This window comes from Pezoporus flaviventris, unplaced genomic scaffold, assembly GCF_033815535.1.
Source record: "Pezoporus flaviventris isolate CSIRO_AGI_PZ_B2104156 unplaced genomic scaffold, CSIRO_AGI_Pfla_v1 ptg000071l, whole genome shotgun sequence".
Taxonomy (NCBI): Eukaryota; Metazoa; Chordata; class Aves; order Psittaciformes; family Psittacidae; genus Pezoporus; species Pezoporus flaviventris.
In genome coordinates, this window is record NW_026892619.1 from 1140622 (window position 1) to 1164898 (window position 24277).

Consider the following 24277-nt stretch of genomic DNA (forward strand, 5'->3'; position numbering starts at 1 on the left):
CCTTCTGCAGACCGGACTTCAGAGGAACCAGGCAGATTTGTGCGTTCAGGGAATCCGACCCTAGACACATGGTGGGTTCCGAGGTGACAGTGTCAGGGCACCCTGCATGCATCTTAAAGCCTTACCTGCTGTGCCCATCTGGTGCAGACATCACGATCAATATTGTCAGTAATAGCACCGAGGTCTGCACACAAAACCATGCAGTCAGTCAGAAAGGTTGCAGAATTGGTTTCTCCCCACCCCTTGGCTATTGCAGTGGCCGGAGGGTGTTAGCCATGGCTAAAAGCACTGACCTCTCACTTCTGCACAGCTGCTGTTATAATGCGAGCAGCCTTATTCACACCCCAAAGGACCAGAGAGCGTATGGCATCAAGGCACTGCCTCAGCAGCGCTGTGTAGGGGGGACCCGAGAGGCAGAGGTGGGAGGAACGACTTCCTCAGCCCCTCTGGTGATCCATTACTGAGTGAAAGATGAAAGATGAGTGCAGCCAGGGCAAACCTGCTCTGATGAAACACACCATAAGATCAAAGAAAAGAAAACCCCATGCGGTGCTCAGCACCCGATGGAGAAGGAGCTGCTCCAGTGCAAGCTGGCCTGCAAAAGGGAGACAGAAACGCTGTTGAATTCAATCCTGTGCCTGTTTCGTCCTCTCCCTGAACTTACCGGGCATTGATTAGTGCCCCTGTGCACTTCGAGACAGACAAACTTCATCCGAGCCAGCGCCAGCGCCGGAGCTGGGTTTTCGTTGCGGTCAGCATGCTGTAGGTGACTCAGAGGTTTCTGATTAATGGGATTGGGCAGAGGCTGCTCAAAGCCATAGAACACCCTGATGGAGCCAGGAAAGCGAGTCTGAGCCTGACACGTGCTGTAATAGCTCAAGTGGTGGTCACCTCCAGCAGTGAGATGCACTCACTAACCTCCAGCAATGGGATGTACCGCAACCCCGCGATGGGCTATGTAGAGAACCCAGTATAAAAGCAAGCAGGGTTCAGCACCTTCCAGGGCATCCAGGGTCCAGCACTGGCTAATGCATTTCTCCCCTTGGTAGCTCTCTAAGGAGAGAATTCCTGTTACCTGCATTTTGCAGGTGGGAGTTTAGGTTTAGCCCAAAGAACACTGAGCAGAACAGAGAATGAAACCTCAGTCTCCTGAACCAGAGCCTGCAGTCCCAGAGGCAGAGCCATCCATCTTCCAGCAGGTGCCTGTGGAGAAAGCAGAAGGTGAGCAAGCTGCAAGCACACTTCACATCCTTTCCTGCATCTCCTTTGAGCCTTCACGTCCAAAACATGAGCGGCACATCATGGGGCTGGTGGGAAGATGCCCTCCCAGATCAGCTGCATCCCCTGGTGAGCAGGACCACCACAGCCTGGGGTGAGCAGGGGCTGGTGCTGAGGGTCTGCAGGATGGGGTGCAAGTTCCTGATACCCTATTTCATGACCGGTGTAACAGGGCTAAAACAGAGCTGCCTTCAGGCAAAAGAGAAGCACGCGATGGCTCAGAGTCCACAGGGTCTCACCTACAGCAATTTCACACCTAGGGTTGTGTCTGACTGCTTTAAAGATCTTGAGAGAACACGAAGAACCCAATAGGTGCTGTTCTTACACACACAGGATCACAGAACCCTGGAATGGTTTGGGTTGGAAGGGACCTTAAAGCTCCTCCAGCTCCAACCCCTGCCACGGGCAGGGACCCCTTCCACTGGAGCAGCTTGCTCCAAGCCCTGTGTCCAACCTGGCCTTGAACACTGCCAGGGATGGGGAGCTCCTTCCTTATATCCAACCTAAATCTCCTCTGTAACTCATCCTGTCTTTCCCCCATCTCTGCAACCCAGCTGAAAGCCAGAGGTTGAATTCCCCTTGAAGATTCTGGTGGGTGCTGTGCTTGCCCTTAGTGAAGCATCACTTTTACCAACAGATTTCTCATCAAGACCCTCCCTGCAATGCCGTATCAACCGCAGGGCAAGCAGAGGGGCCAGGAAGCACCTGAGCCTCTGTCAGGATGCGTGGGAGAGGCCGTTGCTCAGGGATGTCCAGGATCCAGGCAGGCCCTTGGCTGATGCCCCAATAAGGCTGTTTTAGCAGCAGAGCTGCCAGCTCCCTGCGCAGCGAGGGATGAGCAGCAGGGCTGCTTCTTGAGGCGGGAATGGAGGGGATCAGCTGGGCTCCATGCCCTGTGGTGCTGTCAGTGGGTCATTTTCCATGAGGGCACGAAGCGCACAGGGCAGGATTTCCCAGTGGGAAGTCACTGGAACAAGGCAGGCTCCCTGCAGCGTCAGAGGACAGAAGGAACGGAGCCAGTTTGCTTTACAAAACACAGACTTCTGTGGATAGTCTGGTTCTAGAGGTGCAAACCCGCCAGCAGAGCCATGGCACCCACAAAGCAACGTGCCAGCCCTCCAGTGGGAGCAGAGTGCCCAGGAGCTATTGTGGAATGACCGTGATTTCATCTGCCTTTATTTTTAAGCTCTCAGTTTGAGACAACTGCTGGAAGGGGAGCACTGGGGGGGTTCTGATCTGCATCTGATCATAGCCACCGCAGGCACCCACCACCTAACCCTAACCCTAACCCTGCCCCTGGACCAGACCCAGATACAAACTCTGATGCTGGATGTCTCTTCTAACCTCTGAGCCCAGGGGCACCCAGCCCTGCTCCCTGCCTGAAAGAACACCCCAAAATGAACCAACAAAGCAGAACGGGGTGACTCTGTCATCTATATATAGCCCCTAAGAGGTGCCAAGCCAAATGTAGGTTACTATAACACGTGAATCATCCTGCTTTGAAGAGCAGGGATGAAAATAAGGGATGTGAGAAGGGGTGGGGGTAGAAGTGGTTATAAAATCCTGCCTTGATTGACTACAAGTTGTGGTTTGCCAAAAGCCTCTAGACAGGAGTATGCAGCATGTGATGATCCTGTTCCCACTATGTTGGAGAGGATCTGCCTGTAACTCCCAAGCCATGTGCCAGCAAAGTACTGCAGATCTGCCAGCACTGACAAAAGAAATCAGAACAGCTGATCTGGTTCAATGTCTGTGGCTGATTCCCTGTAAAACAGATGGAAGTGTTTCCTAATGGGCAGGACTTGAGACTCTCAAGGTTCATTTCTTTCCTAATTCTCCTTCTCTCAGCTCCATCCCTGTGGAAGGGGCTTAAAGACAATGACCCCTCTTTTAAAATCCTTTGAGACTGAATAATGAAGAATGCAGTAGAAGGAGGTAAGTACCAGGAGCATTCAGTGCCAGCGGGTACCAGCGATGCCAAGAAACAGGTCCAGAAATGATGTGCAACTTGGTATTTTAGTGCCCTACTGCAAAGGGGCAGCATCCAGTGGGAACCTCATACAGGTCTCCCTGCAGTGCTGTGATGCATCAGGGAGTCTGGGCCCCTCTGCATGTTTTACGACCCATGTGCAACTGAAGTGGCCCAGGGGGTTCTTGGGACTATTAAAGGGAGTTTGGGGCTGCCTGTCCACGGCAGGGGGGAAGGAACAAGATGATGTTTAAGGTCGCTCCCAGCCCAACCCATTCTGTGATTCTATGACTGTCAGTAGCGCCTCAATGTGTGTGCTCTCTCTTCTAAGTGTGATGTGTTTCACACTTAGCAATAGCTCTGAGCTCCGCTATAAAGATAGGAGAGAAAGGCAGCAGGCAGGGTTAGCATAAATGATGGTGATAAACCATCTCCAAGAGGAGAGCTTCTTACAGGGAGGCAGGAAGGAAGGGGAGACATTTTAGTGCTAATGCACCAGAGCAATAGAGTATAGAAGGAGAAGAAAAGGGTCACTGCTTGAGGAAGTACCATCCTCTGCTGGGAGCATCACTGGGTGAAACAGGGAGCTCTGCGCTTTTCCTGCAAGGAAACACACTGAAAAGAAGCGGGGAGGCAAAAACTGGGCCACGAGCTTCCCCTTCAGTCACATCTCCTACGTGGAGCAGAAGGGGCAGAGCAGCTCCTCGCTAACACACGGGGGCTGCTGCAGCAGGGCAGAGGTCTCCCTTCCTCGCCTGGGGTCGGTACATGGCACATCACTGCTCGGGGTACATTGGAGTGTGCCCCACATTGCTCCAGCGAAGCTCTGCGCATGCACTGTGGGCCTGACTGATGTCAGAGCGTCGCTGATGGGGCAGGAGAAGGGACCTGGGGGAAAGGAGAGAAAGAGGGAACCCATTTGGGCTAAAAGCACCCTGTGGAAGAGAGGCTTAGCTCATCCCCCAGTACCACAGCCCTGTTTCAGGAGCGCTGGTGGATCAGGCTCCTCATAAAGAGTGGAAGGGGCTTTTGCTCCTTGGGGCACTCGGGATGGAACACTGCTGCAAACCTCGTGGCTTTTGGCTTTTTTCTTGATAGCATCCCAACTGCTTTCCCTGCTCCAGCCTTTAAGGCTCCAGGTAATTCTGTTCCTGCTTACATCAAGCAAGACGTGCTGTTAACGTTGCTGGGTCCAAGGACTTCATTAGCATTTGCCCTGTTAAACTGCAGCCCTCTATTGCAGCTGGTGCTAAATCTGAACTGTCATTAACCCCATCTCAAGCTTTGGTCTTGAGGGTCGCTGCAGAAGGGGGCTGGGAAATGCTAATAGTCACAAACCTGATGGGAACCATCAATAGGATGGCAAAAGGGCTGAGGAGTCTGACTCAGCCATCAGAGGAAGAGACCTTTGTTGTCACTCTCATCACCTGCTTCTCCGGGGCTACCTCAGCCTTTAATTATCCGTCTCACACATTGATTTCCATGTGTATTAATAGCAGCTCACCAACCCAGCATGGTCTTCCTCTGTGTCAGAAGATGCTGCACCTCGTAGGATGTCTGCACCCCAGCGGGGCTGCCTGAGGAGGAGGAAATGCAACCTTGTGGTCTGCAATGCGACAGCACAGTAATAAAAGATCTTTGGGGCACATTGTGGGTGTGAGGGACCAGAACTCAGGGTCTGGGTTTCAATTCAATAACCAAATGACCTCTCCTGTTTGTGTAGTTCTCCCATGAATAGACAGGAGCCCTTGCTAGCATCCAGTCCCTTGAGCGAGGGTGCAGATGATCAGCACCTGCGTTTGCTTTATCTGAAATGATATGAAATTAAAGTCCTGAAGTATTCAATACAACAAAAAAAAGCCCCTCCCCTTCCTCATAATTCCCATAATTCCTCATAATATTCCCATAAAGTTCTGTGCCCATTTTTCCTCTGAAAAATGTGTAGCCCTACACATTAGACAGCAAACTTTAATGTAATAAAATGTTTTGCCATAGAAGGGAAACAGTCTGGAATACAGATGGTAAATATTCATGGGGAGCTGCTAGCCATGAAATATTCAGTGGGAAATACACAGTGAGCATTAATAAATTCATACCCAAGGAATACAAACCAAGGCAAATAGTAAGTATTTCTGCAGTCTACCTGGATGGTTTTCCTGATGCAGACACACGATCCCTCTCTCCATGTCTTCTTACCAGAGAATTATTCCCCATCTATAAATAGCTGCTGGTACCCAGCCAGCAAAGGCAGCAGCACTGCAGAGGTGCTACAATAGAGTCACTCTGAAGAGCTGTAACATCCCTATGCATGGGCAAATTACACCTAATGACTGCTGTAATGAATGAGGGCTAGCGCTGCATCCCAGATTTCCAGCCTCAAGAGCATCCCCAGCTGCCATCCAAGCCAGAGGGAAGGCTCCTCTACCTTGATCCTTCCATAGAATGGATCCTGAGCAGCACAACCAGCACTGCCAGGAGGGCATGGACCGATGAGTACTTACAATCACACAACCTCCTCTTACTTGTTCCCTCCTCACAACCTCCTCCCTGACTCTTCATACCCACTGCAGAAAACCTCTTCATTTCCATATTAGTCTGGCTCTGAATATCCTTACTGCTGGATTTCAATGCACGAAACCAGGTAACACTTTAGCCACACCAGCCCAATGACACTGCCAGGCAGATGGAGCATCCCTCGCTGGTCAGGGAATAAAGGTTTTCCATAGACAAAATGCATAACAGCATAGTAGCTCTGATGGCTCGTCCTTGCAGTTTAAAACTTCATGTCTTAAAAAAGCCAATAAGCTATTTTTAGATCTGTCTTTTGGATCTTGTTCTTTGCATTACATCTAAATGCTATCCATTTACGTTAATTATAACTCAAGCCCATTATGACTTAGACACCAATTATCATCCAGAACATCCTCCACACCTCTCCTCTCACCGTCTCCTGATTCACAGACGTCTTTCAGATGTGCAGCAGCACCGCTCAGTGCTCGGTTCACAAGGTTTTCAGTTCCTTAAGAGTAAAATGCATAAACCCCCTCCTGGAATCCGGAATTGAATCCTATTCCCTCCCCCTGGAGCTGCCCTCCTCCTGGAATCAGCCTTTCCCAGCAGCTCCCATGGTCACAAACTGCACATCGAGGATTCCCTGGGTTCTGCCTGGTTTTCTGAAGGTGGGACATAAAAAAAGCCTCGAAAGCAGTCTGGTGCAGAGCACGCTGGTAGAGGAACACTTGGACATGTTTAATTCATCAGGCGGTAGCTGTAGCTTTTGGAAGGAGAAGCTCCAGCACACACTGTCTTGCTGACTCACATGAGTCTCCCTTAAGAGCGTTTCAGGCTTAAACCTACAGAGGCATGAATGGGAGAGGGAGAGGAGTGACCCACCCATGGTGACAGCGTCGCTCATAGCTGTAGCAAGGAACCAAGTGGGTTTCTTGCCATTTGGGGTGTCCCTTGACAAGAACTGTGGTTAAAAGCCCTTTGAAGATTATTTTATTACTCCCCCTGTGCAGATAAATCCCAGTTGGACTTAAATTGCCTTAAAAGGGGTGGATACAAAGAGCAGAGGGAACTCAAACCCTCCCAAAACGGAGCTCCTCATTCATGTCACGTATGGGGAAATACAAGTCACATCTCAGCTAAACCTGCAGTGCAAAGCCTGAGGTCAAGCCTGAAGCCCACGCCCGCTCCGGACTGCAGGATGCTGTCCTCCTGCTAGGATGCATTCCTACTCCATGCCCTTCTCTGGCTCCCGGTTTTATGCAGAACGATCCTTTTGGCAGCACGTTGTAATCCTGCTTTTGAGCCCTGCGTGCCAAGCACCCAACCTGCTCCAAAACCACCCAGGCTGAACACGAGGCAGTGAACCCTCCCCACCGCGCCGGTGAGGAAGCGCAAGTACCTGCAGTGGATGGAGATGACTGCGACAGGAAATTGCTCTGAAGAGGGAACTACGACGGGAGAGTCTAACAAAAGAGGAGAAAACAGAAGTGAGCCCCTGGCTTCTGAGGAGCAGGAGGGAACAAGCAAGGCACAAGCAGGGTGAGCAACAGGGTCCCTATGGTGTGGGTGCTGGCTTACGGGATGGCACCCGGCACATCGCTTGTCCTCTGAGATCTCCATCAGGTGCACAAGCTGTGAGCGTGCAGCCAAGGCAAACGTCTCACCCATGAAATGCATTCCTGGTCACACTGGTTTGTAAAGGGGCTTTGCCAGCAGCTGTGCCACTGAAACATGCTGAAGTGCAGATAAAAACCCAACAGCAGCATTCAGAGAGAGGGATGTGCTGCTCTGCAGCGTGAAAAGGGAAGGAGAAAGCAAGGCGATTCTTTCAACAGCTTCTCAAGACCATGGCGTACCCCTGTTCTGCTTAGGGGACCTGGAAAGGCTCCAGATGTGCTTTAAGCTGCCAGAGGGGAGATCGAGATGAGCTCTGAGGCAGAAGCTCTTCCCTGTGAGGGTGCTGAGGCGCTGGCACAGGGTGCCCAGAGAAGCTGTGGCTGCCCCATCCCTGGCAGTGCTCAAGGCCAGGTTGGACACAGGGGCTTGGAGCAAGCTGCTTCAGTGGAAGGGGTTGGAACTGGATGAGCTTTAAGGTCCCTCCCAACCCAAACCAGTCTGGGGTGCTGTGATGTGGGATGCAATGATAAAGCTCCCACAGAACAAGAGCTCCCACGGCAGGGGGGGCTTGTACCAACCCCACTCTATTTGTCACCGTGGATCTCACATGCATTATTTATTCAGAAAAGGAAAATCCAAAAGCACATCAGTTTTCCCCTGACCCCTGGACCTATCGATTCCTGCTCTGGAAGAGGAATTAGGCTCCATTTGTACTTGCAGAATATCCCTCTGCTACCGCAGAGCACCATTTGAAGGTTATATCAAGGCCCCCACACGCAGAGTTATCACACATAGCTGCTCCAAATGAACCCGCCTCCATTCCTTTTCCTACTGCTTTCCAAACATCTCCATCCTAATTAAAAGTCATTTTTCACTAGTACACAGGGATGCTAAAAGCTGCAAATGAAGAGAAGATCTGGCATGGAGAGGGTTTCCTTTCTATGTTTAGAGGAGGAAATGCAGTTCCTGTGGGTGAAAAACAACCATCTGAAAAGAATCCAACCCTTTCTGCAGAAGGAAAAATAAGAACTGCTGTTCTTGCATCCATAATTTAACACCAGGAGTGGTTCTTCTTATCTGCAATGCCTGTGTCAACAACATGGGATGGCTTGGCACGATTCCTGGCCAAAGGCAGCAATGGTGTCCTCTGTGAGCTTAAAGCCATTCCCCTTGTCCTAATCAAAGAATGTATGCAGTTTACATATCTAATATCTAATAGAAGTAATTTAAATGGTACAAATAAGTATTTGTAACATAAATATTACTCATCTTCATATATAAACAGGTTTCAGCACTAAAATGTTGTATGAGTGAGCTGGTCCCAGGCTGGGAACTGAAGGCAGCAGACGTAACCGACAGACCTGACCAGTGCAAAATGCTAATAAGGCTGCTTTTGGAAAAGGCAAGATGCTCTGGCATTGATCCCAGAGTCACCTCTCCTTGTGTCCAGCCTGTATCAGGACAAAGGATCAGAGGAGCCAGATAACTGACGAAACTCATGAGCTTTTCATCACAGCCTTTTATGGTGGCAGAAGACCTCATACTGCATCTTTTGATCTAATGAGCTGCTCAAACAATTGGCTGAAACAGTTCAAATCAGGGACTAGAAAGGGTGGGTTTGGTTCATGATGGGAATTACAAACTCAGTCCTACAGACTGGTTCATCCCCCTTTTACAGGAGTTTCCAAAGCCACCGAACTCACACCGAGAACCTTCCTTTAATATGGCATTAATGAGGGTTACAGCAAAGAGGTGGGGAAAGTGAAGAGCTAATAAAAGCACCAGACACGAGCAAACAAATCACTTGCTGGATGCTGCGCATTGGAGCTATTAACTCGGGAGCCTCAGGGGCAGTGATGCGCTGCTGGGAACGCAGGGGAACAGAGCAGTGATTTCTTCGGGCAGCCTGCAGCTACAGTGAGCCTGTACTTAAAGTATAGATTTCCTATACCCTATGTTTGTGTGCGCAAAGTAAGAAGATGCCTGCTCATCCCTATTTCTGATGGGAGCAGTGGGGACGATGCAATGTTAGTAAGATATTCAGGAGAAGAAAACCTTTATTTTACATAGCCAATGGATCATTTCTGTTGTGCACTGAGAAGCATTGGGAACACTATTTGAGCTCCTAACTCTGCTTACGTGATCCTACAAGCAAGTGACGCAAAGAGCAGCACCTCTGATCCAGCTGCTATTAGCGAGATGATAGAGAAGTAGCATTTCTTCCAGAGGAAAATCGTTGAGATGGCCAATAAATCCAATGATATTTGAAATATTTTCCTTTTTTATATTGGTTTTTAAGTTACATTTTGTTTTACATTGCCTGGAGCAGCCTTAGATGAGCAGCACAGTTACAGCCTCCTTCCTAGCACATAGAGCACATAGAGAAGTCAGCCCACGGGGTTGCTTATCTCTGAGACAACTCAGTTCCCAGAGGAAGGTCAATAAGCAAGCAGAGGAGAAGCAGAAGGCCGTTCCCTTGTGCTATCCCTGGGCAGGGATGTCTTGGTGAACTCAGCAGGAGCTCTGCATACAAGATGAGGGCAGGATACGGCCCATAAAACTCTGTTTTAACAGCACCATGCTAAGTTATCCTTGGTTTATTGAAAGGCATTTAATCACGGGAATGGACAGCCAGGTCTGCAGAGCCTGAAGAGCAAAACTGACTTTGTTGTAGGGGATCAAGATAAGTCCAATCTATGACTTAAAGCAGAGCATTTCATACATGAGTTGTTCTCATTACTAAGAGATGATAAAAACCACCTCCCTTTTACCCAGTAATTCTCGCTGGTGGATCCCAAATCCATCACAATGAAGATGGTTTCATGAGTTTCATTATCTCCATATTCATTAGGCAGGAACCAGAAGCACAGCAAGATGAAATACTGCAGCAGGGAACACGGGGCAGAGGTGGAAAGAGGGGCCCTATTTGGAGACTGCACGAACTGTGCCACCTCATTACTGGATTAAAGATGTTATTAACCAGAACTACGGCCATTGAAATAAGAGCTGCTCCCAGAAAAATGTCCAGGTCCCACAGGAGATAAAGCAGGCTCAGTTAGTCTGCACCATAGACATAAAAATACACCATGGATTGCATTTGTGCTCTACAAATAACACTCATGCTACAAATGGAAGGAAGCGCACAATTAGGCCAAATCACAGCCCGTGGTAGGTGCTGCAATTAAGCAGCTACAGTGTGCAGGTCCCACCTCTCCCTATTAGACAAAATGCATGGAAAATTGGACTAAATCTGTGCACACACAACCAGAAAGGGTTTTCTTCCAGCTTCAGCAGCAGCTGATGGGAAAGGGCAGCTCTGGGTGCTGGTGCAGTGCAAAACTGGCCATAGTTTGCTATACCTGATGGGGCAGACCTTGCCCTGGGCTGGTGCCTCCAGCATTTATCTGCAGGGTCATGTATATGTTCCCCTCATCCCACACCCACCCCATGATGATGCCTGGTGTTAGTGAGTCAGGTAACGAGTGGGAGCATAGAGTGAGTGGTGGCATTAGGAAGGAAGGTTACCTTCCCTTCCTTTCCTTCTCATGAGGGGCTAACAGAGGCATCCCTTTTCTTCCTGTATCACCAACTCTCCCAGTCCCCATGCCCCTGGAAGCAGCCGCCCGGGCAGGAGGCTGCTCTCATTTGCACCGGTGCCACTGACGTTAGCAGCCAGCCCTTGGGGCTTTGTTCTCTTTCCACTGCAGTCCTGCAGCATGTCACTCCTGGCAAGGGCATCTCTTCCCTCCTGACTGTCCCTGGGATGAGCAGGAAGAATCTTTCCTGATCCCCAATGCCAAAGTCAGTCCCGTTTGTGACTGCTCTTTTGCATGGTGCGGTGCATCGTGCCCCTTCCTGAGGGGTATCTCACTGCTTGCTCTGGGATGTTATATGAATGCCTCTAATAGAATAGAGTGCAATGATTGTATTCCCCAAATGACAGTGGTAGCAGAATAGGTAATTTCATTTTGAACAGGGGTGAGAGCTAGTTAAGGGCAGTGATTGATGGCAGTGCAATATCTGTCATATGAGCGGCAAGTCTCGTGGATGGGCAGGAACACCAAAACCCCAGTGAAATCCCAGTGCCTGCCCAAGCCTGACCTGAGGGAAACTCCCATTGAATCTCACTTGAAGGAAGAGCTGCCGAAGGCTGCCTGGTCTGTGCCTGCTGCCTGCCTGGCCTGAGCAATCAATACCGTGCTGAGGACGAGCTGGAGGAGCTGGTGATCCAGGGAGAGCTGTGGGTGAGAAAAGGTGAGCAGTGTTATCATGGGCAGGCTGGGTGCAGCTCTATCAACTGGGACCACAGCATGACCTCCATTTCATGCTAGGAAATCATAACTATAGGACACTGCTAGAACAGTAAGATACAGTTAAACTTCATGGGGGATTAAGAGGGAACAGCAGCATCTGGACGGCCTGATGGAACAGAATGGATGTTGTTTCTGCCACTGACAGAAGAGGGCATTGCATTGAAACAGGGGAGGGGAAGCAGCAGAAAAAACTGAGTCATTGGAACAGGTTTGTTGCAATCTCCACTAGAGGCATAATAATGGAGAGGTCACTGCAAGGCAGAGGCACGGGGGAGATGATGCGCTGACGTGGGGGGAACAGACTGTGGCATCTCAGAAGCAATGGGATTATTAGATAAAGCCTGCTCTCATTTTCCACAAACATTAAATAATTCCCATTGGCTAGTTAAGAAAATTGGGTTAAGAGATTGATTGGGAGAGGTTACTTTGCTTTATTTCTTGATTCTAAACCCTTCAGACTGGACAGCAGACAGAGTTTCAGACATACCCTGCACTGCCAAGGCAAGGAGCGCTTCAAGTCACGACGCAGAACGCTCTGACCTTGGAACTGACAGGCGATAGCTTTGAAATTCGTTTCTCAAAGTGCTTTCTAGATGCATGCAGCTGACATGGAGTCAGTTAAGGAGAGACAAGGCCAATCTGAATTATGCAGGAGAATTCCTTTATATTGAGATCTTTTCTACCCCTGTAGGTCCTTCTCACCCTCCCCTTTGATGGGGGTAAGAAAGAAGGAAGCAGTGAACATGCTGATAGAGGACCAGATAGACAAAGCAGAGATGGTGGAGTCCGAAAGCACTGAAAAGCCTCCAGGACTCCACTGAACACAAGTGCCTCAAGGCAAAGCTTACGTTTCATGCTGACAAATTAAGAAAACCACATCTCTTATGACCTTTCCTTCAATTCCAAATGGAAAACAAGCTCCTGCCTTAGCACAGACAGAGAACCACTGCTACAATCCAGCGTGCACCTGCCCAGAACAGTCATTGATTTCTTTTTTTAAGTACTAAGAATTACCCTTGGGTTTTCCCATTTTTAAATCACTTCATGGAATCACTTCCAGAGAAGGGCCACGAGGATGCTCAGGGGACTGGAGCACCTCCCATATGAAGACAGGCTGAGAAAGTTGGGGCTGTTCAGCCTGGAGAGGAGAAGGCTGCGTGGAGACCTCAGAGCAGCCTTCCAGTGTCTGAAGGGGGGCTATAGGGATGCTGGGGAGGGACTCTTCATTAGGGACTGGAGTGACAGGACAAGGGGTAACAGGTTAAAACTGAAACAGGGGAAGTTTAGATTGGATCTAAGGAGGAAATTGTTTCCTGCGAGGGTGCTGAGGCACTGGAATGGGTTGCCCAGGGAGGTTGTGAATGCTCCATCCCTGGCAGTGTTCAAGGCCAGGTTGGATGAAGCCTTGGATAAGATGGTTTCACCCATAAAGCCTCTGTACGATGGTCCCTTCTTTCTTAGCTTTGCTGTAAAACATACCTGAAAAACCTCTTCAGCTCTGTCCAACATTTAGAGGTCTCTGCTAGAGAAACAGACTGCTTTCATACACAACATGGGAACACCTGATCCCTCAGGGCTCTCGGAAGCCTCCTGCAAGGTAGCCCCTTCCTTGAGCACTAATTAAAGAGAAAAACACGGAGTCACTACAGTTATGTAGAGCCATCATTGAGCTACAGCCTTTCTCTACCCCAATCAATTAACATCCAGCATGAGAGCAATTAACCCAGATACAAATCAGATGAGGGGGGAGAGCGGGTTTCGTGTCTCAGGCCTTTTGCTTTAGAAATAAGAATCAGCCACGTTTAAGTGCGCCTTTTTTTTTGCCTCAACTAAAAACAAGTCCATAAAAGCAAGAACAGTCAAATGTCACAGGGAAGAAGGATGCAGCCTTGTGGGTAATAAGGACTAAACCAAAGCTGAGTGACAGAGATGAACACAAATGCTTACGGAGGAGCCAAGCCCACAAACAAATCGGAGCTGATGTGTATCATCTGGTAACAGCCTGCAGTTACATCCATGCATTATAAGCATAAATCCTCCTAGATTATAGGGTTTATTCCCAACTAGAGCAAACTCAGACATCCCTCTGAAATTAGTGAGCAACACTGATTCGTATTTACTTTCAGCTTGCCCAAGAGCTCCCCACCACCAAGCCTGGATGATACACTGAGCTCAGCCCATTGACACCATCAGTTTTGCTGTGTCAGGATTATCCTGTGCCCAGAATAATCCAAGCAAGCTACTCCAGAGAGCAGGCATTCTGCAGAACTGATCCTAAATATAGGTGTGCTCTGCACATCAACCCTGTGCTTAAAACAGGGCTTCTTGGCAAGACCTCTCCATCCCTGTGCTGCCACTGTGGTGAAAAATGGGACTTCCATCCCAATAATGCCTCTAAGTGCTCGTGTGAGGAGTGTGTTGTGATAACAGATGTCAAAGTCGGCTGCTGCTGTGGCTAACTTCCTCTGCAGGCATTTGTCTCCGTTTTTCCTGGGAAGCAGCACTTTAGGAGGAGCTTTTCCCTATGGCAGTGCTGTCAGATGGGCTGTACAGCTCCAGGAAAAGCAGTCGTACAAGGAAGCCTTGTGGTCACTTTTCAAAGTTATATTTTCAGCAAGGGAAGTTAAAAACCTCACAAAACAAGGCAGGAAGAGCTGATTTTCATCACTTTATCACTAAAAGGATGCTATCCTGACCTATGCAGGACAGTTCAGTTTGAACAATCAGACAATAGATGTAGGTAGAATAACCAGTGAGCCATACGGCCAAGCAGAGCGTGGAAGCACGGAGGGAACAAAGCCCTCTCACTTGCTTTGCTTTTCATCTAAGCCAGACAGGTTACTGCAGGCTGTTTCCTCAGCAGCATATGATCCTGTTGGAGTTATGGCTTTTAAGGACACCTCATGCGATGAGCATGGGGTCAAGAAACTCTGATTTGAATTCTAACCAAACAGGCAACTAAAGCCAATGGACCTCAGTTGGGATGCCCAGACCTGATGTTATCCCAATCCCAGACACGTACCTCTAAATGTACAGTAATACCCTGCCTTCCCCATCATGTACCCCCATCAACTCCAGTTCTCTCTGTCACAGAGATGGAGGCACAAAACCTCCTTTCCCCTTTCACCCAAGCGCATGCTGTTATCCCATATAATGCCAGTGGAAGCTGCAGTAATCTATAGCGGGATCTGGAACTTGAGTGTCTATTATTAATCATAAGACTCTAGGCTAAGTCCTCCACTGGAGTAACTTGGCGTTCTGCTCCTTCAGCTGAAGAGCTGGCCCTTTGAAACAAGGCAGGAGGTAACCATGGGAGAGAATATTGCATTACAGATGTTATAAAATCAGTGCCCTAAAAGTGCAAGGAAAACCCCTCTGCAGAATGCAGGCATGGTAAATGCTTAGCTCTTAGAAGTTCGTAAATGACTGAAGTACACTTGCAGCAGTGAAGTCATTCTTGGTATTGACAGTGATTAAACACGGGCCTGTTTAACTGCTCTCACAGCAAATAAATCCGGGGAAGTGGAAGCAGCAATGAGCTCCGTGATGAGCTGGAGGAATCTGCAGGAAATCCTTGTTCCCTGGTAAACTGGGTGCTTTAGGACTGTGTTGTCAGGGATTTAACAGCTTCAAATGCAACCCGAAGCATTTCTGCATGAGGGAAATGATGCCAATGTCTGGAAACGTTTGGTTTAAGGTCCTGAAATATGACCGCTGGCTCAATGGGAATGAGGAAAAGCGGGATGTGTTAGGAAAATGTTGTGGTGTTGAGGTCTTGAGGAGTTCAGTCTAGAATGGGAAGAAAATGGGCTGATACTGAGCTTCCAAAGCACGAGCATTGCCCATTAGGACCTTTGGATTTTAGGCTGTGGCGTGCTAGCAAAAAGTCTGGTGTAACTGCAGCAGTTGGGCTGCTACGTCCCCATCCCTCCTTTTATCCAAGTATCCCCAGATGACGGTAACTTGTGAATGAATATCACAGCCCATCGTTAACACACACACCCCAGAATCTGATGTTTCAGATCTTGAGGTCCTGAACAGATTACAAGAAGGAACAAAACGAGGAAATCTTTTTGAAAGCTCAGCCCCCAGCCCTGCTCATTCATGTGATGGCCAATCCTGCAGCATGCTGGGCCCTCCCGTGCACGCTGACCACCAGGAGGTTGTCTCCATTCTACTGTCTCTCTATAGCATTAAAATCACCCCAAAACCCCTTTTCTTCTACTCATCTGCTTCTAGAAGATGTTCAAGCTAATTCATTATCACTGGATAATGAATGTGGAAGCAGGGAGGCTGTTGTGCAACTCTGCCTTCTGTGTTTGCTTTCCCTTTTAACGCTAAGGAAGCTGCAGACCTCAGCCTCATCCTCCTGTAGTATTTCTTTAATGCAGACTTAGCAATAGTGTATAACCAAGATGAAAATCAATGCTGCTTCTTTCTGGCTCTGTGGGAGTGCCCGGTCCTTCCCTTCTGCTCCAAAGCCTGAGACAGCAGCTTGCTGCTTGCTCTGAAGCAGCGATGCTCGCGTGTTAAACTGCAAGGCAAGAAGTTCTCCGTAAGCAGAACCATTAGTCTGCACTCCAGATCCTCCTGAGTGGATATTGATAGGGAGGAGAAAGGCATTTGTTGCTCGTCAGAAATAAGGCCACATTTTAGGCTGATTTCCCTGACTCATTCTAACCTTCAGGTCACCTTCAGGGTAACGTAGCAGAAATAGCATCCACCTGCATCTGCTGAGAGCTCAGAAGTGAACACTGAAGGGATCTGGTTTGTGTTAAAACGATGTCTTTAATGTTAAAACGATATCTTTTATTCTTGAAGCATTTCTGTCCCTGCTTGTAAATGCTTCCCTGAGCACCAGCCTCTTCCCATCTAAATACCCTGATTCCTAAGGTGATCACTGTGTCATGAAAACGATTGTATTCTATAAGAGTTTGCATTGCTTAAATTTCAATGTGAAATAAAGAAGCCAAATGCTAGCACTGCTTGGCTATAAGGCAACCATTTCTTTTGCATACTGGGTAAATGGATTTTACACAAGCCATGCATCAGGGGATGTGATGGAAGGGAGTTCTATTACAAAGTTCAATATGCCCCTCCTCGCTGTTCAACACCCTCCCTTGTTTTCAGAAGATTAAAAGGATAATAAAAGCTCCCAAGCACCTCTGTTAACCACGTTTTCTTGTACAGGGAGCTTTCCAGATGTATAAAACCATGATCAGTGTTACTTAACAGGAGGAAAAACCAGTAATAAACCAGCTCATAATGTATCTTTTCCCCTAAAAGGAAACCAAATGCTGTGCCACAATAAGCTGTAATTTTGGTTTGACTTCCAGTTAAATCCAAGGGGATGCTTTTTGCTGATGGAGAAAACTTTTCACCGAATTAATGGCACAGATTTAGAATCCCTGATTGCTTCAATTATAATAAACCCTTTTCCCCATGTTTATCATCTAAAACTCGGGGGAGGTTCAACAGTGGATCCAACTGCTGCTGTTTGCAAACCCACTTCAGCCGATGCCTTGGGTAACTCTGACTTCCCCACTGACTGCAGTGCTGCAGTCCTATGACAGCATCATATTAATGAGCCAGCAGCAGAGGTACCGGGTCCATGTGGTTTGCAAAGTTTAACCCTGTCCCTCAGACTTCCCCAACTCCGTGCCATGAAGATGCAGCAGCAGCAAAGCCGGGAGCTGTGCGTGTCCCAGGCTCAAGGGAATTCTGCAGAAGGATTTTGCTCCTGAAAAGCCTCACAGGCAGAACCCCTTCAGCACCTTTCTGAGTGAGGAGTTAAAGCATCCCCCTCAGCATCCCCCTGCTTTGCCATGGGAGCTGCAGCAGGGCTCTTCCTAGCACCACTAGTTTGGGTTTTTTTTTCCCTTTCCTTATCTTTCTTCTTTGCAGCTTCCTAACCAACTGCCTGCAATCCACGCAGGAGGAGTTCAGAGTCTGGATGGTAGCTGCTCCCTACAATGCAACCCATGCAAAGTGCAGGGAGCCATAGAATCATAGCTATGGTTGGAAAGGACCCGTGTAACCGTGTAAACACCGTTTTGAACAAGGTTTCAGAGGAGGACAATTTATTCCTAAGCAATGCACCAAGCGCTAGGTTAAAATGGGGGGGGGGGGGGGGGGGGGGGGGGAGGCAGAGGGTGGGGGAAGAAAGAGAAGGGAAAAAGGAATCAGGATCCAGGATGCTGGGAAAAGGAATCAGGACCCAGGATGCTGGGAAAAGGAATCAGGACCCAGGATGCTGGATGCCGGGGCTGGGTTCAAACTCCTGGTACTGCAACGGCTGCACCCACCGCTCCCTGCAGCCCCTTCCTGCGCCGGCCTCCGCCCCGGCCGCACCGCAGGAGGGGACTTTGCGGGGAGCGAAGCGTTTGCGGAGCAGTCCCTGCCGCAGAGCACCCCCGGGCACCCATCCAGCCCCCCCCCCCGCCTGTGACCTTCAGAGGTCAGACCCCGCCGGGGTTTGTGTGTGTTGGGGGCCGCGGGGCTGCATCCCCGGGCCCCGCTGCTCGCTGCGCACCCCCGGCACTGCCCGGTGCAGGGCGGACCCCGGCGCGCCCCGCGGGAGCTCTCCGCGGTGCTGCAGCAGCCCCGGCCCCGCTCCCAGCCCCCGGTCCCCGGTCCCGGCCCCAGCACCGGCTCCGGCCCTACCCTGCGGGCTCCGCCGGCCGCCGCTCCACCGCCCCCGGCAGCGGCCCGGTACCGGCACCGCGTTCGGCTGCGGGAGGGAAAAGCGAGAGAAAAAGAGAGAAAAAGAGAGGAAGGAAACAAAAATAAAGCGATTAAAAGAAAGGAAGGAAAGAGGGTGATGGCCTAGGGAAGGGGGAGAAGGGAGAGGGGAAAAGAGGGAAGGAGCTTGGAAAGGGAGAGCGGGGGGGGGGGGAAGGAAGGAACGGAGGGAGCGGGGCAAGGGGGAAAGGGATGGGAAATAGGGAAAGAGCAGCGGTGGAAAGGGGGAACGGGAGAGGGGGAAGCGAGGGAAAGGGGGAATGGGGAAGGGGCATCGGGGGAAGGGGGGGCGCGCCAGGGGCTGGGGGCCGGGAAGGGGAAGCGGGAAGAGGGGAGGGCCGGGAAGAACCGGGGCAGGGGCGCGGGCGGGGAGGTGGGTCCGGGAGGCGGGCTCGGGGCGGGCGGTTTCCGCCCCCCCCGCACACGTGTCGGGCCGCCCCGCACCCGCTCGGCGGGGCTATATAAGGGGCAGCGGCGGCCCAAGTATCGCCGCGCCGCCGCCCCCGAGTGCCCCACCATGAGCTACACCATGGAGCCCCTGGGCAACCCCTCGTACCGCCGGGTGACCGAGACCCGGGCCACCTACAGCCGCGCCAGCGCCTCCCCGTCCAGCGGCTTCCGCTCGCAGTCGTGGTCCCGGGGCTCGGGCAGCACCGTGTCCTCCTCCTACAAGCGCCCCAACCTGGGGGTCCCGCGGGCTGTCTACGGCTCCACGGTGCTGAGCTCAGCCGAGAGCCTGGACGTGAGCCAGTCCTCGCTGCTGAACGGCGCGGCGGAGCTGAAGCTGAGCCGTTCTAACGAGAAGGAGCAGCTGCAGGGGCTCAACGACCGCTTCGCCGGGTACATCGAGAAAGTGCATTACCTGGAGCAGCAGAACAAGGAGATAGAGGCGGAGCTGGCGGCGCTGCGGCAGAAGCACGCCGGGCGGGCGCAGCTGAGCGATGCTTACGAGCAGGAGCTGCGGGAGCTGCGCGGGGCCCTGGAGCAGGTGAGCCACGAGAAAGCGCAGATCCAGCTGGACTCGGAGCACATCGAGGAGGACATCCAGCGCCTGCGGGAGCGCTTCGAGGATGAGGCGCGGCTGCGCGACGAGACGGAGGCCACCATCCGCGCCCTGCGCAAGGAGATGGAGGAGGCCTCTCTGATGCGGGCGGAGCTGGACAAGAAGGTGCAGTCGCTGCAGGACGAGGTGGCCTTTCTGCGGGGTAACCACGAGGAGGAGGTGGCCGAGCTGCTGGCGCAGCTGCAGGCGTCCCATGCCACGGTGGAGAGGAAGGACTACCTGAAGACCGACCTCACCACGGCGCTGAAGGAGATCCGCGCCCAGCTGGAGTGCCAGTCCGACCACAACATGCACCAGGCCGAGGAGTGGTTCAAGTGCCGCTACGCCAAGCTGACGGAGGCGGCCGAGCAGAACAAGGAGGCGATCCGCTCCGCCAAGGAGGAGATCGCCGAGTACCGCCGGCAGCTCCAGTCCAAGAGCATCGAGCTGGAGTCCGTGCGCGGCACCAAGGAGTCGCTGGAGCGGCAGCTCAGCGACATCGAGGAGCGTCACAACAACGACCTCACCACCTACCAGGTACCGGGGTGGGGGGAGCCCCGTTCGGGCGGTGGCAGGGGCGGGGTGCCTGATGCCGGTCCTCCTGGGGGGGGGGGCACCCCGAGGGTTGAAGCCCCGGCTTGGCCGCAGGGGAGGGAGGTGGGAGCCGGGTGGGTTCTGCTCCGATCCCAGCAGCACCTCTCAAAGATGCAGAAGGAGTTTCTGGAAGTCTGCTGGGAACTTTTGCAGTGGTTGTGCATGAGGTTTATGCCTGTGTCAAAGAGGGTTTCTGTGCTTTCCGTTGCAGGACACGATCCATCAGCTGGAGAATGAGCTTAGAGGAACAAAGTGGGAAATGGCACGTCACTTGAGGGAATACCAGGACCTCCTCAATGTCAAGATGGCTCTGGACATCGAAATTGCTGCATACAGGTACAGTAGGATCATTGCGGACGTGTCTGGAATATTAATAGCACTGCAGATGCTGCTGCTGTGGGGAGCCTTGCCACGGAGGAGAAGTGTCTGCATGCAGTGAAATTGGAGCTTGGCTAAATTACAATCACTCCAAAATCTCTGCAGCCCCAAGGAGTGGTTGCAGGAGGAGCCCTGAGTTCCTTAGGGACCAGCTCCCTGCCAGTGCTCCCTGTGAGCTCAGTGGGCACAGGACGCTGTGACTCAGTGCAGTGGCACCGTGTGCCGCAGTCTGTCCTTGGTTACCGGAGCAGAAGATGCAGCAAAAGACAAGCTTGGTTTTAATCCCCGTTTGCTTTGCATATGCCAAGCAAGTGGCGCTTGTCACCTCAGCTCCCTTTTCTTGCTGGGGAGAGACATCACACTCGCTTGATCACGGTTTCTAGCAGGGAGTTCTTGTCCTGTCTGTCACAAGCACTTTTGCTTTTCTTCCTCAACTTTCCTTTAAAGGCACCCCCTCTCATCTGGAGCAGGAACGTTGCTTGCTATTGCCATCACCTGGCAGGCTGTTTTAGTTTCCTTTGCATTCCTTTAGAACTCTCATCAGAGAGCTGCTGTGTTTTCTGGGTCACAGACTTAGATGAGAAACATGCATTTGAATATCAGAAAAGTAAAAACAAAAAAACCCCACCTCCAGCTCTGCTTACACTCCTCAGCTTGTGCAGCCACACAGGCACCCCAGGCTCTACAGCTGTTTGCTGCCCATGTTAGCTGAACAAAAACCTGTTCAGCTTCCACAGGTGCACAAGAAAGATGGATGCCCAAACTATTGAACTAGGGCATATCACAGACCTGTCTGGGTTGAAAGGGATCTTAAAGCTCATCCAGTTCTAACTCTTCCACTAGAGCAGGTCCAGGCTGACCTTGAACATGCTCTAATAGGCTCTGGATGTCTCAGCCACATCTGGGTCTATTGGGCTGGGCCAAATTCTGTTTGCTGAAGTCCTAATGCATCCAATGCAGTTAATTCCTTTGCCATACTCTTCACTGACTTATGCCCCAATGAAGCTTTTGACCTTCGATGTGTTTCAACGCATCAGCTGAAGGTGTTACACTCGCCACATGCAAACCAAGCTAAAAGCTTTTTGCTGAATATGAATTTTGCAAAAGAGCAGATTCAAGGAAAGCTGAACTGGGGCTGTAAGGGATGGATTATGCTGATCAGCTCTAGCATATTCCATATACAAGCTGGTTCCATCCTGCTGATAAGGAAACAATTAATACCTGTCCCTTACATTTGATTTCTGTGCTCATTTTTTTTTCCTCCTGATTCCCTTAGGAAGCTACTGGAGGGTGAAGAGACAAGATTCAGTGCCTTCTCTGGAAGTATTACTGGGCCCATATTCACACACAGGCAACCATCAGTCACAATAGCATCCACTAAGATTCAGAAAACAAAGATCGAACCACCAAAGCTGAAAGTCCAGCACAAGTTTGTAGAAGAAATCATCGAGGAGACAAAGGTAGAAGATGAAAAGTCTGAAATGGAAGATGCCCTAGCAGCTATTGCGGAAGAAATGGCAGTCAAAGCCCAGGAGGAAGAAAAAGCAGAAGAAGCAGCTGCAGAGGAGGAAGAGAAGGCTGCTGCAGAACAAGCTGCTGAGGAAGAAGAGAAGGAGGAAGAAGAAGCCGAGGAGGAGGAAGAAGCTGCAAAATCCGATGCAGCAGAAGAAGGAGGTTCTGAAAAGGAAGAAATAGAGGAAAAAGAAGAAGGGGAGGAGGCTGAGGAAGAGGAGGAGGAAGCCGAGGCCAAGGGCAAAGCTGAAGAGGTAGCAGCAAAGGTAGAGAAGGTCAAATCACCCCCTGCAAAATCCCCCCCTAAATCTCCTGTAGCCGAGCCGGCCAAGGCTGCCCAGAAAGAACCAGCCGCAGAGGCAGGCAAAGAACAGAAGGTGGAGAAAGGCGCTGAGAAACCGGCCAAGGAGGAGGAGAAAGCGGCGTCTCCAGAGAAGCCAGCAACACCAAAGGTCGCCTCCCCAGACAAGGCAGCGACCCCGGAGAAGGCTCTGACCCCGGAGAAAGCAGTGGCCCCAGAGAAGCTCCGCTCCCCGGAGAAGCCGGTGACACCAGAGAAGCCGGTGACACCAGAGAAGCTCCGCTCCCCGGAGAAGCCGGTGACACCGGAGAAGCTCCGCTCCCCGGAGAAGCCGGTGACACCAGAGAAGCCGGTGACACCGGAGAAGCCCCGCTCCCCAGAGAAACCAGCACCTCCGGAGAAGCCCCGTTCCCCAGAGAAGCCGCCGTCCCCGGTCAAAGATGGGAAGGCTGTGGTGGAGGAGACGGTCACGGTCACGAAGGTAACCAAGATCAGTGCAGAGGTAGAGAAGGGGTCGAGGAAAGAAGACATCGCAGTGAATGGGGAGGTGGAGGAGAAGAAGGAAGAGGAGGAATCCAAAGAGAAGGAGGTTGAGGAGGAGGACAAGGGAGTTGTCACTAACGGCCTAGATGTGAGCCCAATTGATGACAAGGGTGAGAAAATAGTAGTAACCAAAAAAGCAGAGAAGATCACTGGTGAAGGCGGGGACAGTACGACCACATACATCACCAAGTCGGTGACCGTCACCCAGAAGGTAGAGGAACACGAAGAGAGCTTTGAGGAGAAATTAGTGTCCACCAAGAAAGTGGAGAAAGTCACTTCACACGCTGTAGTAAAAGAGATTAAAGAGGCCGAATAAAACAAATCATAGCTAAGTTAAAACTCGAGCTTGGGTCGGTGCAAAAGGTTAAGCCATATGACAGCTGCAAAATGCATGTGGGTGACGGCTTCAAAGCAGAACGGGTTCTCTCATGGAGGCTCCAGACACACAGTATCTTTCTTTTTTGTGCAATATAAAGGGGAAGGGGGGGGGAATGCATGCAGGCTCAAGATGTGCTCCCTCCACAGAGCTTGGGGCTCTACAAAACATAACTACTATAATAGTGCATGAGATGAAATGTGCAGAGGAAGCTTTTGAATCTCCTGAGCTGTTGGAGGGACGTATCTGAGGGATGACTTAAGATGTATTATGCAAAGAACCAACTGAGCCAAAAAGACAAACAGAAACCAGTCATAGAATATTCATGAGAACCAGAACTCTCCTAGCCTTAAAAGAATAAAAGCTACTTATAAAGAATTATGTTTACCTCACTGGTGCAATTTAGGGTGGACTTTTGCTCATGGGAGAACCTAGTTGACATGCACAGTACGCAACCTTTTGTTGTTTGATGTAAAAGTCACAGCAGTTCTTGCTCAATAAAGGTCAATACTGAAAACAAGACTTCTCTGGTGATTTTTCTTTCCAGCTCAGATCCTTCCCTAAAGCCTGCTCCTCTGTCCTGAACAGGAGCACACGTGTATGGGTTGATAAGCTGCTTGGTGTCCTCATTTAGGAAACAAGCTTGAATTGGGTATGATGAACAGATTTCATGTCATAAAACACAAATAATTGAGTGGGTTTAAGCAAATAGGTAAGAACCATATCCCATCTTTTCTAAAGCAGAATCTATTAAACTCTCCTGCCTTGCCTTGAGGTGCTTAAGGGGGCTGCAATTCCTTTTGCTAGCAATGGAAAGCTCCCTGAGCCACGTGCTTCTTGCATTGCTTATCTGAGCAATCCTGCCTGTACTAAGGGTAAAGTGTTATATTCTACTGCAAGCATAGCTTTCCTCCCTGCACCATAGCCTCAATGTGCAAGGAGAGCCTTAAGGATGTGATTTCAGGACTATTCCTTGACTTTTCATGTGAGGAATGCCTGTCCCAGCTGTTTGTCACTTAAGTGTGCAAAGACCCATTAAGTCAACCAAGACACTGTGTGTTCATCAAAATGGGGTGGCTTCTGGTTATTTTTCCCCTCCTGC

At 50.6% G+C, this 24277-nt stretch overlaps 1 protein-coding gene across 1 annotated transcript; it reads left to right on the forward strand.

The window, feature by feature from the left end:
• The first annotated feature begins 18905 nt into the window (after positions 1-18905).
• Positions 18906-23693, forward strand: NEFM (neurofilament medium chain). The gene is made up of 3 exons (XM_061472421.1): positions 18906-20008; positions 20277-20401; positions 21720-23693. The coding sequence occupies exons 1-3, from the start codon at positions 18947-18949 to the stop codon at positions 23113-23115; spliced, it is 2583 nt and encodes an 860-aa protein (XP_061328405.1). The 5' UTR covers positions 18906-18946; the 3' UTR covers positions 23116-23693.
• The last annotated feature ends 584 nt before the right edge of the window (positions 23694-24277 follow it).

Bases quoted from the DNA above. Each gene is read 5' to 3' on its own strand.
- NEFM (XM_061472421.1), top strand. From the start codon at position 18,947: ATGAGCTACACCATGGAGCCCCTGGGCAACCCCTCGTACCGCCGGGTG. The intron at 20,009-20,276 runs GTACCGGGGTGG...TTTCCGTTGCAG, and splicing joins ACGACCTCACCACCTACCAG to GACACGATCCATCAGCTGGA. The intron at 20,402-21,719 runs GTACAGTAGGAT...TGATTCCCTTAG, and splicing joins ATCGAAATTGCTGCATACAG to GAAGCTACTGGAGGGTGAAG.